The 16,307-nt window shown below is 38.1% G+C and overlaps 1 protein-coding gene across 1 annotated transcript in view; it reads left to right on the top strand.

The window, feature by feature from the left end:
- The first annotated feature begins 2,485 nt into the window (after window positions 1-2,485).
- RFTN2 (raftlin family member 2) overlaps window positions 2,486-16,307 on the top strand; it is a 59,713-nt gene continuing 45,891 nt past the window's right edge. Inside the window, exons 1-2 of the mRNA XM_082841660.1 lie at window positions 2,486-2,848; window positions 15,594-15,777. Of these exons, the coding sequence (XP_082697786.1) occupies window positions 2,710-2,848; window positions 15,594-15,777 (323 nt within the window). The 5' untranslated portion in view covers window positions 2,486-2,709. The remainder of the gene's footprint in view (window positions 2,849-15,593; window positions 15,778-16,307) is intronic.

The following is a 16,307-nucleotide window of genomic DNA, read 5'->3' as shown; positions in this document are numbered from 1 at the left end:
CGGACGCGCAGGCTCAGCGGCCATGGCTCACAGGCCTAGCCGCTCCGCGGCATGTGGGATCTTCCCGGACCGGGGCACGAACCCGCGTCCCCTGCATCGGCAGGCGGACTCTCAACCACTGCGCCACCAGGGGAGCCCTCCCCCCATTCTTGCTCCTATTAAGACCATCTTCCTCAAAGCAGCCATAGTAACCCATCAAAAACACAAACTTATGTCACTTGCCTATTTCAAGCTCCTCGTTTGAATTTTCCATTGGATTATTTGATTCTCATTTGCTGCCTACAAAATAAAGTCAAAATTCCTTTTATGCAGCATATAAAACCCATTACAACTGGCTCTTACCTCCCTTATAGCTTAGTCTTCTTTCAAAGAAGACTACTAGAGACGTGTTCTAGTAATTATGTTACTAGATGTGTTCTAGTAATTATGTTACTTCTTTATGTTCTAGTAATTCTCAACTGCTTCATGTTCCTTCAAGTTCATGCCATACTGTTTCATGATTCCATAACATTGCTCATGCCTTTCCCTTTTCCTGGCACATGCTCCCCACATTTCTTTATCTATCTTATGCATATTCATCCTTCAAGACAGCTCAGATATCATCCTCCAAGCTGAGTTAGAGACCCCTTCTAGGGTTTCTATAGCAACCTATGCATACTTCTATCTTAGCAGCTACCAAATCAAATTGAAATTACCTGTTTATAACTCTGTCTTCTTCCCCATTAAGCCTTAAGTTTCTTTAGGGCAGAGGCCATGTTTAGTCAACTTGTGTACCCAAACAGCATCTAATTTAGTGCCTGGAATATAGCAGGCGCTAAATAAATATAATGAATATTTCATAAATAATACTCCAGGCTCTGCAATAGGAACTAGTGAACTTCAAATATTCTATTTCTGCCATCCAGGAGCTCACAGCAAAAGAGGACATGAAAAATGACAGGCATGGAAGCACTGGGAATAGTCAAATGAGTCACACTAGGTCAGAGTCTGCTGTCTTTTTAGCCAAATTTACCCAGAAATTGCTACCACCAACCATGCTCACCCTTGAGAATGAAGGACTATGGAATTTTCCTTTGTTAAAAAACACTTCTGAAAAGTAAATTGTTTAAAGACAAGGAGGTGGAAGGAAGAGACAAGAGGTCATAGTGATATACAAACTAAATAATCCATACCCTTTTGAGAGTTTTCATGTGCACTCTTCAATGTAATTGAAAAATCTTTCCAGGCTTGTGTTCTATAAAATCTGAAATGTGAGATTTATTTTGTAAATAATGGGAATGGTGGCAGAATCACTTCCTTTCTACTACTATTCTCAACACTGTTTTATAATGTAAGCACATTAACAAATTTATGCTATTGGCCAGGCATAATGTTAAGATATGAGATAAGATTATCTCATTCAACCTTCATAACAAGCCTATGAGGTAAGTATTATTATTAACTCCATTTTATAGGGGCGGAAATTGAAACCTGAAGAGGTCCAGTAAGTTGCCCAAGATCACGTCTCTAGTAGGCATTAGAAGCAGTATTTGAACCCAGGCGGTATGATTTCAGGGCTCACAGTTTTGATGGGTACACCACACCACATGACGCGTAAATAGTAAAATACAATAAACACTCATTACAATTGTTCCATTAGAAATTGTTCTTGACTTCAGGTAAATAGCAATTTATAAGACTGAGTGAATCGAGTTGTCAGTTTTGTTGTTGTTATTGTTGTTGTTTTTAATTAATGATACTCTGGGACCTGTGGAAATGTTACTAGTTATTATCATAAGCCTTCTAATGGTAGAGTTTTTTAAACTTTATAAATGTTAGGGAAACTAATTATCCACATTACTGTCTCTTCTTTGCAATTAAATAAAGTCTTTTTATTATGATATTTAAATATAAACATTTTATATGCGGCAGTTTAACTAGTACATGATTTTTCCAGCCAAAAAAAACCCTTCATTTGGAAAGAAATCCTCAAAAGTGCTATCTAAAGACTAAAAGTGGGTTGTTGTTTTTTTAACTTTAACTTTTCTCCTTTTAGACTCCAGAAACAGTTTCCTGACTTCCTTTCTGGAAATGATTTTTGTTTCCAACCATATTGAGAATCTTTTTTTTTTTTTTTTCCATTTTCTCTCTCTCTCTCTCTGTCTCTCTCTCTCCTTTTGCTTTCTTGGTAATAGCAGGGAGGAAGGGGGGGGCAGTGGGCACAGGAAAAAGGGAAAAGAGAAAACAGAAAAAGAATTGCATACCACTATGTCTGAATATAGCCTCTACTTGTAGATAATTCCATCTGATTTGCACTTTTGCCTTTTTATTTCCGTTTTTGGACACCTCCTTTATCATCCAGCTAACTGGGATAGACAAAGCACTGTTGGTGCCCTGAGCGACAGAACTCTGGTAGGGGGCTGGCTGTAAATTGACGTGGCATGGAAATTCTCCGCTAAGTTGTAGCAGCTTGCATGTTTCTCCTAAGATCAAGCCCAGCCTCCCGGAGCTGTAGCTTAATCATCATGGGTTCAACGACTTTACAGAAAAATGGATAGAAAAAGTCTTCGGCTCCTTTCTTTGGACTCAAATGTTTTCTTTTTGAGTATCTATGGTTTAGCTGAAAAAATCAAAGCAGTTAAGTCTGTAACTTTCTTTTTGCAGCTTAAACAACAGAATTTGCTGGTCTCCCTCCCCTATCCTGCAATTTAATTCCTTACAGATTTTGCCATGGGGTGCGGACTTAGAAAGCTAGAAGACCCTGATGATAGCAGCCCTGGAAAAATATTTTCTACCCTGAAGAGACCGCAAGTGGAAACAAAGACAGAATTTGCTTACGAATATGTATTGCTGGATTTTACTTTACAAGGTACTTTTTGCTTCTATTTTATTTGTTAAATGAAAGATTTCAGAGATAAGGGACTTCTAGTGTTTCTAAGTGTTGGTTTGTGGATTTTTAAACTGTTCCTCATAATCAGATTGTACAATCAATCTAACAATAATGCTTTGTTTCTTAATTACACTCTGAAAGATTTTTGTTCTGTTTGGTTTTTGTAAATTTGGTTCATATGTACTTTATAAAATTAGAAAAACTGCTTGGAAATAGTCCTTTCATTTTTAAATCAAATGCTTATTTGTAGAAGGACACATGAAAAATGTTCGCTTTCCAGCCAAATAGGTCTAGCCTTAATGACAGTTTGTGTTTTGAAAAAGATCTGAAAGGCACAAGAAGGTAGCATGTAGGAAATATTACTTGCATCATGTGGAAGAGTATTTGCTAAGACAATTCTGAGGTTTCCAACTGTGTTAATGTTGTGATTGTGGTAGTCATTTGATATTTTTGACCAAACTAAATTTGAAGTTTGAAAATACAGAAAAAAAGATAGTCTTCTGTAAGATACTTCCTTTGCTTGCCCTGTCCCTAACAGAGAAACTCCCTGTTCCAGAAAGTTGGAAACACAAATAAACAAGCCCAGATGGCAGCCCTGTGTAAGGAACAGAGGCAGCTCAACTTCACAAATACTTTACCTCACTTCTTTTGGAAACTTTACTGTACAATCGCATTGATAAAACTGCGTTTTTAAAAAGCAGAACTATATCTTTAATTACAGGGTATTAAAAATGAAATTGAGTGTCCTGCTTGCTGTTAGAATTTCCAGATGTCAGTATTTTAAGTTCTTATTACAAAGTTATGCTTTTAATTCTAATAAGCCGCACGTTTTATCAGTTAATAGAAAATTTATACTAAGTAGATTATGTTGGATATTAATTTCTTTTCAACTTAAACACAAATTCTCCATTTTTTTTGGTTTGCTCTGTGAACAGTGCATCTTTGTGCAAGAAGCAAGAGCAGCCCATTTTTCTTTGTCAAAAACTGAGATAGCCAGCAAGCAAACTCCCTTCCAGAGACATACACAAAGTCTGTACATATACTTTTAACATATTTACATTTCCATTTTTACCTAAGGCTAAGGCTACCAAAGGGGAAAATGTCAATATTCTTAATTTTCTTTTTAATTATGAAAGTTAAAAGTAGATTTTAAAAAAAGTAGATTAAGATAATGGTGACAATCAGAGAAGTAACACTCAAATGAATTTTTTCTATACTTTTTCAAAAAACATCATTTGAGAAAATATTTGTGATGTGGTCCTATGTTTTCTCCATTGATTGTCCTTGTCAATTATCTTTTAGGACAAGTTTTTGTAAATCCACAGGATGCAAACACATATTTTCCTTAACCTCAAAACCTTGTCTATTCATAAAGTTTAGGCCAGAGCCATTTTGATCTGTGCTTTAAGATTTGCTGCACAACCCCCATAGGTTTTAAAGTAACTTGAATTTTTTTTTTTATTTATTTCCACCCAACCATGTTAGCAATCTCAAACAAATTTGTATAAATGCAGCCATCATTGAATCAGAAGGATCTACAACTTTCTTCAGAAGTCATTTTGGTTTTATTATTGTCAGAAGCCCTTCTCTCTGTGAAAGGAGTAAAATTTCTACCTTCCACTCTAGGTGTGTGGAGGAGGTAATAGAGTATTACACTATAAAGTGTAAGTATGGGCATAGTTTGCAAATGTTAACTCAGTAAGCAGGCACATATTTTAAAGTTGCACCTGGTTCCTATTTGGTCCAGGGGCCCAGTCTCCTGGTGTCCCTTTTCTCTACAATTCTTCCACATGTTTTTTGTTCTGTTTTGTTTTTGTCTTTGCCTTTGCCTTTGCCTCTGCCTCAGAAGCCAAGACTCTGTATCAGCCCAGCTCCACAAACCACCTTCCTCTCTTCTGTTGTCTCTGACGCCCACCTATTCCTCCAGTGTGTAGAGAAGTGAGTCACATGGGGGTTAAAATATGCCAGCCTTCTTCGTATAATCCTGGCCATTCTGACCTGGGGTTGCTGTGAGGACTACTAAATAGTGGCATCTCCTGCCTCTCAGAGACCATGTGCAGTGAGCAACCTTTCAGGAAACAAATTGGTCTAGTGACAGCTGTGTGTGCTCATGAAGAGCCTGTCTCTTACCTTGTTTTCCTCTGTTTTTCCAAACAGAGGACATGGGACAAAGAGTCAAGTCCCAGTGGGGCAAGAGGAGACCCTTTGAAATTTCCAGTGCCCTGTGTTATGGTGGCTATAGTTATCTTGAACAATTTATTGATTTTCCATTTAGTTCCATTCTCTGTGTGCATGTGTGCATGTGTGCGTGTGTGTGTGTGTGTGCCTTTCCCACACTTTTTTTTTTTTTGGTGGGAGTACTTTGAGCCATTACTTATATATCTCTATGGGAGAAATAATAGCCTAATCATTAATTGCATAAGGCTCTGGAGTCAAGTTCCTGGGTTCTGAATCTAGGCTCTTTCACTCATTAACTTGGCAAGTTTATAAACTTTGCTGTATCTCAGTTTCCTCATCTATAAAATGGGGGTTCTGATGGTGCTTGCATAATAGAGTTATTTTAAAGATTAAAGGAGATTATACAAAATAATCTCCTTGAAAAGGTACCTGGCACTTAGTAAGCACTTAATAAAAGTTAACTATCCCTCCTGGCTTTATGCCAGATCTACTAACTGCACTAGTGAGATTTCAGCACAATTTTTGTGATAAATTTTCTGGATTATTGTATAGTAATCTATACATGTGTATGTATGAGAGTGTGTCAGCATATATATGAGTACATCATAGAGTTTCTTGGTGAAAAGTTAAATTAACTCTGCAAATAATCCAGAAGGGTTGGTTTACCTTCTTGTGCAATCCCAGAAAACAATCTGAATAACCATGGCCTTAAGGATTTTTAGAGCATGTATAGCTTTATGATTAAAAAGAAATTTCTACAGTATTAAAAACCCAATAGAAGGACAGATGGTAACTTCCTTATTTGACTTTCTAATAGAATCATGTAAAACACATTGAGTAAAATTTTCCTGGCCCCTAGCTTGCTTTCTTATTATGAAAACAAGAAACTCTCATTGTCTTTTACCATCACTGTAACAGTAGTAAATACATTGATGTATGGATTCTGTAGAAGATGCTGATAAGTAGTGAAAACACAAAAAGGAATAAGACATAGTTTCTGCCCTCCAATATTTTATATTCTAATTGGTCAAACTGGACAAGCTCATGAACTCCTCAAGGTCGGGAACTATGCCACATCCACCTTTGCACTGCTGTGTTTTGCACAGTGTTTGGCACATGACCAGTGGCCAATAAGTTGTGTTGAAGTAATGAATGAAAAATTGCAATATGAGATACAAGAGGTATCAGGAAAAGGAAAAATCAATTTTGAATAGGATAAGTTGGAATTCAAATTAGGACTTTAACTGAACCTGAAGAAAAAAATAGGGTTTATATAATCAGAAAAAGATTAAGAGTTTGAGGTACTTTCAAGGGCTATTGAAAGGAGAAGTGAGGGGGCATCCCTGTAAGAGACATTACCAAGAGGGACTTAGCCTGTGGCTGGCTGGATATGAAGGGACAGAAAGAATGAGGAATCCAAGATGACTTCCCTGTTCTGAGCCTGAGTAATTGTGGAAATAATGATGCCTCTTACAGTAGGAGGGGCGTCCCACAGGGAGTCAGTTGGTGAAAGAGCAATTCCATTCCAGGCACGTTGCATGTGAGGTGACAGTGGAACATCCTGGCAGAGAGAGTTACAGGTGCACGGCAGAGATGATGACTTCCAGGAGGAATTGAAGTAGATAAAGTCTTAAAGAGGAGAATATGGGCAGAGCATAAGTGTCTTGGGCTGAATCATCAGGCATATTTAGCCATATTTAGGACAACTCAACAAAAATGAAATAGAATGAGGACAATTGCGACTGTATAGCACCAGAGAACACAAGGAAAAGGAGGGTTTCAAAAAGCAAGAAATGGTCAGTAATCGTAAATACTAGAGAACTTTCAAGAATAATGAAGATGCAGCACTGAAGAGAATGCATTTAAAAATCAACAAGAGATGAATAAAGTATCAGAAACGAGGGAAGGAAGGAAAGAAGGTCAGTCCAGCTAAATTTTCTATGTCTGTCTGAATCTAATAAGTTCTTGAGTATTTCCTCAAGCAGTCAAAAGATTTTCAAATGTAAAGTGCTATGTAAAAAGAAATTTATAATAAAGATGACTAAATTTACTCAAGCATCAACATAATCTCTGTCAGGTAAAAAAACCACATAAGGACTTTCCTTTATTTTTTATTTATTTATTTATTTTATTTATTTTTGGCTGTATTGGGTCTTCATTGCTGTATGAGGGCTTTCTCTAGTTGTGGCAAGCGGAGGCTACTCTTCAGTTGCAGTGTGCGGGCTTCTCATTGCAGTGGCTTCTCTAGAGCACGGGCTCTAGGCGAGCAGGCTTCAGTAGTTGTGGCACATGGACTCAGTAGTTGTGGCTCTTGGGCTCTAGAGCACAGGCTCAGTAGTTGTGGCAAATAATAAAACTTCACAATTTCGGACTGTTGGGGGAAAGAAAGATCCCATTCTGACCTGGGGGATAGGGAATCTCTGAAAATAGCAAACAGTTGACCCACTTAAATAAATATTGATGTTGGGAGAAAATACATTTCTACTGGCAATCTACGTTATATTGGAGGTTTTTCTTACATCTGGGTGGACATTTATTTATTCTTTTTTAAAATTTTTAGTGGAGTATAGTTGCTTTACAATGTTGTGTTAGTTTCTACTGTACAGCAAAGTGAATCAGCTACACATATACATATAGCCCCTCTTTTTTTGGATTTCCTTCCCATTTAGGTCAGCACAGAGCATTGAGTAGAGTTCCCTGTGCTATACAGTAGGTTCTCATTAGTTATCTGTCTTATACATAGTGTCAATAGTGTATATATGTCAATCCCAGTCTCCCAATTCGTCTATTTATTTTTTGAACTAACACTTACTGAGCACCTACTGAGCTCCGAGTGAGGAATAAAGCCTAGTCCTTGACTTCTGTGAACCTGCATCCTAGTGAGCTTCCTGTTGAGGAGCCCTGATGACTAATCATCTGTTTACAGTGCTTACACTCTATGCTGTGATACAAACTTTGCTAGAAGTCTGAGAGTTATAGAAGCAGAAAGAAGAGCACCTCCACCTGATTGGTGGGATCCAGAAAGACTCCTTAAAAGAAGTGCCACCTCATCTGATCTAAAGAATGAGTGAGACTTAGACAAAGATTTATGTCCAGAATATACAAAATACAACTGAAGATCAAAAAAGGAAAAGACAACCCAATAGAAAAATGGACAAGGAACTTGGACAGGTGGCTGATGAAACAGGAAATCTAAATGGTCAATAGACATATGAAATGGTGCTCTACCTCATTAGTAATCAGGAAAAATTCATGTTAAAACCACAGTGAGAAACCACTACAAATCATCCAAAATGGCTAAAATGTCAAGCTAATACCAGGTGTTGGTAAATTGGCACAACCATTTTGGAAAAACAAAAAATGCTTTGTCATTACCTAGTTAGCGAAGATACATATACCCAGTGGAAGCGTGCACACGCATGCACTCTGCAGCACATACAAGAATGTTGATAGAAGTGCTATTTGTAATAACCCCAAAAGTGTGAACAACTCAGAAATCCACGAACAAGAGACTGGAAAAATAAATTGTGGTAAACTCATACAATGCAACACTGCACCACAGAAGTGAGCCAACGTATTCTGAAAAGGGCCAGATAGTAAATATTTTAGGCTTTGTGAGCTGTGTGGTCTCTGTCACAGCTACTCAGCTCGACCAGTGAAGTGCCAACATACCACATGCAACAAAACAGGCCGTAGGCAGTACTTTGCTGTCCTCTGCTACACTGCAGTGAAAACGAACAAACTACCACTACACAAGCTGCCCAAGATTAATCTCACGACCTTAATGTTCAGTGAAAGAAAATAGACGCAAAATACTGTATGATTCCATTTATATAAAGCTTACAAAATTGGCAAAACTGAACTGTAGTGTTTGCTTGCATTCTTGCATAGTAAACTAAAAAGAGCAAGGAGTGAGGACCACAAAAGTCAAGGTTAAAAAAAAAAGTCAAGGTAGCACAGAGCAGGAGAGGGGGATTGTGATTGAAATGGGCAGGAAGTGAGGCTTCTGTCGTGCCCGCCATTTTCTGATTTTCGAATGGATGGTGGTTACCAAATGCTGGCAGTTTTAAGTATGTTTTGTGCACCCCGTTTATACGTTACATTTCTACCCCCACACAAGATGTTTTTAAAGGTTAAAAAAAAAGGCTGAGTAAGGAAGTGGGGGTAAGGCAAACAAGGCTGAAAGACAAGCTGTACAGACTCAGAAACAAGAGAAAATCTCATGGTTTGTCTGGGAACTACAAGTAAAACCGAACAGGCAGAGTGCAGCACATGCAGGAGACAGCGGTGAAACACAAGGCTGCAGGAGTTTTCATGGTCATAATGCAATCTTTTGCATATCTGCCTGTAATTATGAGCTCTGTCGTCCCTTGGAGTTTGAGTGCATTTCAAAACCACAGTTGTATTACTTCAATTAAATATATTAATGAGTGACTACGAAGATGGCACCTTTATTGAAAACATAAAATTTTATGTAATTTGGATGTTATTTATATAGTAGTTTATCTTTCTAAGTAACTTAAAACATTTTGATAAGTAGAGTAAACCGGATACTCCTTTTAATATCTGTACATTAGATTGATTAACAATTTATAGTAGTCAAAAGCTTTAGCTCAGCTCATGTCTGAATCCTCACAAATTCTGAATTAGCAGTGATGCAAATCAACGAAGCTTTACTTTCCTGTCGGTGCTCAGATGTACTGGCTCTGGAGTCATTCTGTCTGGTTCAATTACAGCCTTACCGCTCACTAATAATTTGGGCAAGTTATCAAATCTCTCTCTTCCTGAGTTTCCTCATCTGAAAATAATGATAATATCTGCCTTGTGGAGTTTTTGTAAGGGCTAATTAAGATTAGGCATGTAAAGCACTTTGCATAGTGCCTGGCACAAAATATGTACTTGGTACATGTTACTTATTATTTTTTACTATAATTGCTAGATATAATATGGGGTTTGACAGTCTGTTCCCTTTTGAAAATATGGTAAAATTGCTTGCCAGTGTTTGTACATCGTGCTTTTATCTGAGGAAACAATGTTTCATAAATATTTCAAAAATACATACCAATCTTCAGAAGTAAATTGGTGGAAAGAACATATATATGTCTTGGACTGGTTTCATAGAGTTACATCATCAGAGCAAACCTTTTGACATCGAACAAGTTCTTAGCTTTTTACTAGAATGTGATTTTTTTCTATTTTTAAAATTTGATCTTTGTCTATGAAGCTTTTAAGCAAAGGACCATAAAAAACTCTACTGATATTTTATTTTGGAAACTATGAGGATGAATGATAGACTTGCTTAACGTTCAGCACGTTTCAGTTTTAATCAGAAAAGTCCACGCTGCATGTATATAGATTTCAAAGCAACTACAAAATACTTTCCTTCACCAGTTCTTCACAATAGCCTTGTAAGGTGTAATAAAGCTTTTACAAATCGTGTAGCATTGATTGAACGACAACCAACCCCACCCATTAATGCTGTCAACAACACCATTTGTTCCTTCTCCCAAGGAACTCGCAGCGGTTGAGGAGCTAAGAAGAGCAAGATGGCTTGCAGCTGCTGCTAACTGCCTGTGCTGTTCAGTTCTAGCCAAAACAACCACACCTCCCCCCTAATTTCCTGTGTTTAAAAAGTAATAGAGTCTCTGATATTACTGCCCCAGTGTAAGGACATCAAATCAAAGGCTTGGCTTCAAACACCAAGCCTATCTTGGAGACATAATTATTCACTCTGGTGAGCACTGGTGAAAATGCCTCACTCTGTGTGCACAGCTTGCCCCTTCCTCACATCTCTAAGCTGAGTCAGGCTGCCAGTCTCTTTTCAGCACAGTTTAAAACATTATTAAGAATCGAGGGGATTACCTGAAGGGAAGTTCTCAACAAAATTCCCAGATTTATTTCACCTTTCCTTGCTCCTAGGTTTACCTTTCTTGAATGACACTGGCATGTTTAAAATAAATCACAATGTAGGATAAGAAGGGCAATTTGTTAACAGAATGAACCCCAGCCCTCCTATCACCATCATCCTCCTGTCCCCACTAATGAGGAAGATTTGGATCACTTTCTGTGTCCTAGGATATGCTGAACACTGTCTAAGATGGTCCGGGTGGCCTGGCCTGGACCTAGGCAGGCTCTGGTCTGCAGAATCCCTGGGGCAACCCAGAGGAGAAGCTGCAAACCAACAAGACATGGGCCATATTCAGCCTTTAGACAGGTCTCGCTTGGTGTGTATAGTGTTATGATATTTGAATTAACTGTCACTTTTTAAAGTTGGGAGATATTACATAAGAATCTGGATTTGGGGGTTTTCTTAAAAAAATAGAAGATCCAGCAACACTGGGCCGACATGACCACATGGCAGCACTGGACCAGGGCTGCTGCACTCTTGGATAAGGTATTAAGTCTTCCCCAGGTCCCTCCTTCAGCACAGCCCCTTTCCTTGTTTTATCAGGCTGATACCTTTGGACATTTGAGTCTGGGACTCAATGGAGCAGATCAGTGTGAGGTAGGGACTGTTATTTAGAGTGAGTTGGCAGGGGGGACACCTAATCTATAGGGTGAGTTAGGGACCTGAGATCTAGAGCATGAGTTAGGGGCCTCTGATACAGAATTCTACAGATGGTGAGCCAGGCTGGGCTTTTGGAATAAATCCAGATCTCTACAATGATCTTCCTGGAGATTTTTTTAAACCAACAATGACATCTCGGAGGGCAACTTCATTCGAAACTATCTTTCTAAGCTGGGCCACCAACAGACAGGCACATCACTGATATTTGAGTGTTTACTTTGTACCAGGCCCTGGGCTCATGTTTTACAATTACTATGAAAGCAACTCTATGAAGTTAATACCATTGTTTGTCCCTGTCTCAGACAGGCAAATTAACTTGTTCCAGATCTAGTAAATGGCATGAGTTGAGCCCAGGTGATTTGCTTCCAGATCCTAATGCTCTTAGAATAGTGTGCTGCCTCTCGTTCCACAGGGGAGGACTTTATTTAACAAAGCAGTCAATAGTTGTATAGCACATGCTACATGCCAGATACTTTCTAGGAACACATATAAACTTATTTAATCCTAACAACCCTATAGAGTAGACTCTATTATTATTCTTACCTTGAAGATGAGGAAACTGAGGCACGAGGGTGCAAAGTACATTGCCAGGCTAGTAAGTGGCAGAGCTGAGATTTGCATCCAGGCAGTCTGGTCCGAAGGTCTTTTTTTTTTTTTTTGGCTTGTGGGATCTTAGTTCCCCCACCGGGATTGAACCCCGGCCCTCAGCAGTGAAAGCGAGGAGTCCCAACCACTGGACCACCAGGGAAGTCCCCCTAGAGTCTATTTTCTAAACTACTGCTCCATGAGCAACCTGGAGCTCTGTTCACTGAATATGTTAATGTTACAACCAATTTTCATTCAGTTGGTCCTTTAACAAGTGTTTTTCAAGCACTTATCATAATTATCATGTCTATGCCGAGTGCTATTTATCAAAAGACACAGACCTCCAAATAGGAGAACATGCACATTTGAGACAGTTGAATAATTAATGTAAAGCACTGGGCCCCAAATGACATGATCTTTACAAAAACTTATGTGTAAGATATGCTTATTAGTACTGATGTACAATTTTTTTCTCCCTTTGTAACTTTACTGGATTTCTCAGTTTGTAATTCTTCTCAAAACTTCTGTGTGTGTGTGTCTTTGTGTTTCAGGCATTAACATTTCTTTTGCATTGAACTCAAGACAATAACCTTACTTTACTGAAAGTGCAAGAGGATGTAGATTAGACTAGAAAAGCTGGATTTGTTCCACTGACACAAAATTTCTCTGACATCACCAGAGAACAAGGTGTTCCTTAGAAATACATTCTCTACCTGAACAGGAACCTCTTTAAACACCAGTGTCCTTCTGTTATAGCTATCTTCTTGTGATTCTATTTAACGTGTTACAAAATTCTGCCTTTGAGAACCTCGTTCGGAAACAATAGAATGGAGGGAATGATTTCATTATCATTATCAATCCGGCCAATGAAGTGTAGAAAGTCCTTTAAGAGACCTCAGGCTGTAAAGTTTTTACAGTTCTTTTATCTAGTTTTATAATTCATTTTATTCCCTCTGATGTCATCTGTCCCCCTTGCTGCCATCACTGTGTCCTTGCTACTTCTATCCCAGTAGGGGTTCCAAGCCTCTACCAAAAGACTTAGCACTAGACGTGAGATGCTTTTAAGTTGTACACACAAACACAGAATTAATAACATTGAATCTCATAGTCGGAAAGCTGTGCCCTTTTCAGTTCTTTTTAAGCCTTCCAATCAGTTTGGAGTTACTACGTCTTTCACACCTCTCTAATGGCTAATTCTCCCTTTCAACAAAGAGAGAGCAGGGCTGTGGCTCAGTTCTTGGCAGATAACAGTATCCAGCTAGAATTTGATAAGTATTTTCTTTTTGTTGTATTTATTTGTATGTAATTTTCTACTTAGGGTAAGTGATTCTGGTTTTATGCCTTTAAGGAATTCTCAGTCTAACAGCAGAGACAAACACATAAACAAGTATCTATAATACAGATTGATAAGGGAACTAGTAGAATGCACAGCACAGAGGAAGGAATGATTAACCCAACTTGGGGAGCAGGAAAGGAAACGAAGTTCTGGCAACATGAAACAGTGTGCCAGGCTCAGGAGCTCCCGTAGTTCAGTCCTGCCAAAGCAAGATGTACAAGGAAAAGGATGACAAGAGTGAAAGCTGAATAAGTAGACAGAGGCCAGACTATGAAGATTCTTTCGTATCATGCTAAGCATTTCCATTTTCTACAATAAGCAATGAGATCCATTAAAAGACGGAAATTTTCTTTAAATTTTTGTAGGATTAGTATATAGTTCTAAAAATAAGTTTAGGCTATGTTTCATTCCTTAGTCTTAACAGTTTATTCTAGTTTATAGTTTTTTAGTTCCTTTGTTTGGAAATCAGGGTTGATAGTTAAAATACTAAAAAAGTAAGACCAAATGAATCACAGAGTGATTGCCACACAACCATGCAGAACTGGGTCATTTTGCAATGAAATCCAGCTGTTTCTTTCAAAACCAGGATCAGTCTCTTTGTTTTTATTCCTATTCATAATGATGAAAATATATTGTAGATTAGTTTAAATCCAAAAGAGGATGAAAATTTCAGTAAATGGATTCATGCTGGTTTATATAACTTTTCTTTGAGTGCTTTATTTTCATTTGAGAAGTTGGCATGAACCCACGTGAATCCAAGTGGTGGATTTCTGTTCCATCACGGGGATATTAATGTAAGAGGAGGTAGGGATTTCCTCTGACCCTTCTTCCTTGTCTGCTTCTTAACCTACTTCCTGTGTTTGGGCAATTAACAGCAGCTATTTTCTGGACAGCACTGACCACACTGACAGAAGGCCAACAGCCAGCACTGCCCCTACCTGGAGTTCATTTCATATGTTTTGTTATTCAAGAGATAGCCAAACTGCAGCTCCATTTCTAGTTATTAAGTCTTGGTTGTTTTCCAGAAAATGAGAAATATTGTCACAGAAAATGAAGTTGTTTTTAAAATTAATACTGCTAGAACATTCATTTTTCCATATAACACACCCTTTTCCTTTTACTAAAAACTATACAGATTGTACTATTCTACAGTTTCTACAGATTTGCCCTGCTTCAAAGGAATGTTTCAACTGCATATAAATGTTGCGTTTAAATTTTCTGTGTATTTAGAATTCTTACTTATTAAGAAGAACTTCTGGTTGCCTTTACTTTTTCAATTTCTTTACTCAAGTATTTATATAAGTGCCATGAGAAACCATATTTTTAGTTTCCCAGAGAAACTTAAAACACGATTTTTTTGAAATGTAATTAGAAATAAGAAAGCACTTGACAGGGACTTCCTTGGTGGCACAGTGGTTAAGAATCCGCCTGCCAATGCAGGGGACATGGGTTCAATCCCTGGTCCGGGAAGATCCCACATGCTGCGGAGCAACTAAGCCCGCGAGCCACAACTACTGAGCCCGCGTGCCCTAGAGCCTGCATGCCGCAACTACTGAGCCCACGTGCTGCAACTACTGAAGCCCACACACCTAGAGCCTGTGCTCCACAGCAAGAGAAGCCACCACAATGAGAAGCCTGTTCACTACAACGAAAAGTAGCCCTGCTCACCACAACTAGAGAAAGCCCATCGTGCAGCAACGAAGACCCAACAGAGCCAAAAATAAATAAATTTTTTTAAAATAATAAAAAAATTAAAATGTGCCTTTAAATAAATAAATAAATAAAATAAAAGTGCCTTATTTGAAAAATATATATAGGTCATTGTATTTCTACTTTAAGTTATATTGGTAATACTAAATATCTGACAGCTGCTAAGATTACTTTTGCTTTTTCTGAAATTAAATTAGAAAATATATAATACCTGTTAGTATAACTTTATTTGAGATTAAATCATATGGATACGTTTCCTATTCATTAGTATTATCATACGTAGATAGAAATAATATGTAATTCAACTTTATGAATGTGCAAATCTCTCTTTGCATTTGATATTTCAGCTTCACCTAACCCAGAAGTAATCAAGATAAATTCAATTCTGGATATAGTAACGAAAGTGGAAGACTACTATCTTAAAGGATATATTGTTGGGGCTATTCATCCTGTTATACAACCTGTTGGGCAGCAAAAACACCTGCCTGCAAGTTACCTATACAGGGTGGTGCTATCGCGCTTGAAATTAAGGTAAGCCTGACGCTCCAGAAAACTGTCATACTAAGAAGCTGTTGAGAGAGACAGTTTTCTTTGGCTAAAAGCAAAGCAAGTTTGAACAAAGTGATGGAGAATAAAGGATAATTCGGGGTTTTGGCTTAAGGCACATTTTCCAGCAGTTGAACCTCGATTGGGAGAAGGAAACTTAAATCTCCTTCCTTAAAACTTCTCATAGATTTAGCCCCTTGCAGACAAACAGGTCCTAGGTAAGGATGTCAATGAAAAATGGGAAAGGAAAATAGACTCAAGAAGCACCTGAAAGCTGATATAGCAACTTCAGCAGATGAGGGGGTATCAATTAGCTATATCCTATCACTGGGCTAAAAGAGCTGACTGAACAAGTCCACTTTCACTGAGCGTCTTTTTTGAACTGTCCTGTATTGCTTTATTAATAGTGGCAACAGAAACTATCTCTAACTTCCAAAACTTTTACAGCAAAAAGGCCTACATGCCAACTTCTCACAAACTGGATAGATCTCTTATCAGCTTTTTCCAAAAAATAG

This window comes from Leucopleurus acutus (genome assembly GCF_964270905.1).
Source record: "Leucopleurus acutus genome assembly, chromosome: 6".
Lineage (NCBI taxonomy): Eukaryota > Metazoa > Chordata > Mammalia > Artiodactyla > Delphinidae > Leucopleurus > Leucopleurus acutus.
The sequence above is the reverse complement of the archived record's forward strand: the minus strand, read 5'-3'. Positions and strand labels throughout refer to the sequence as shown.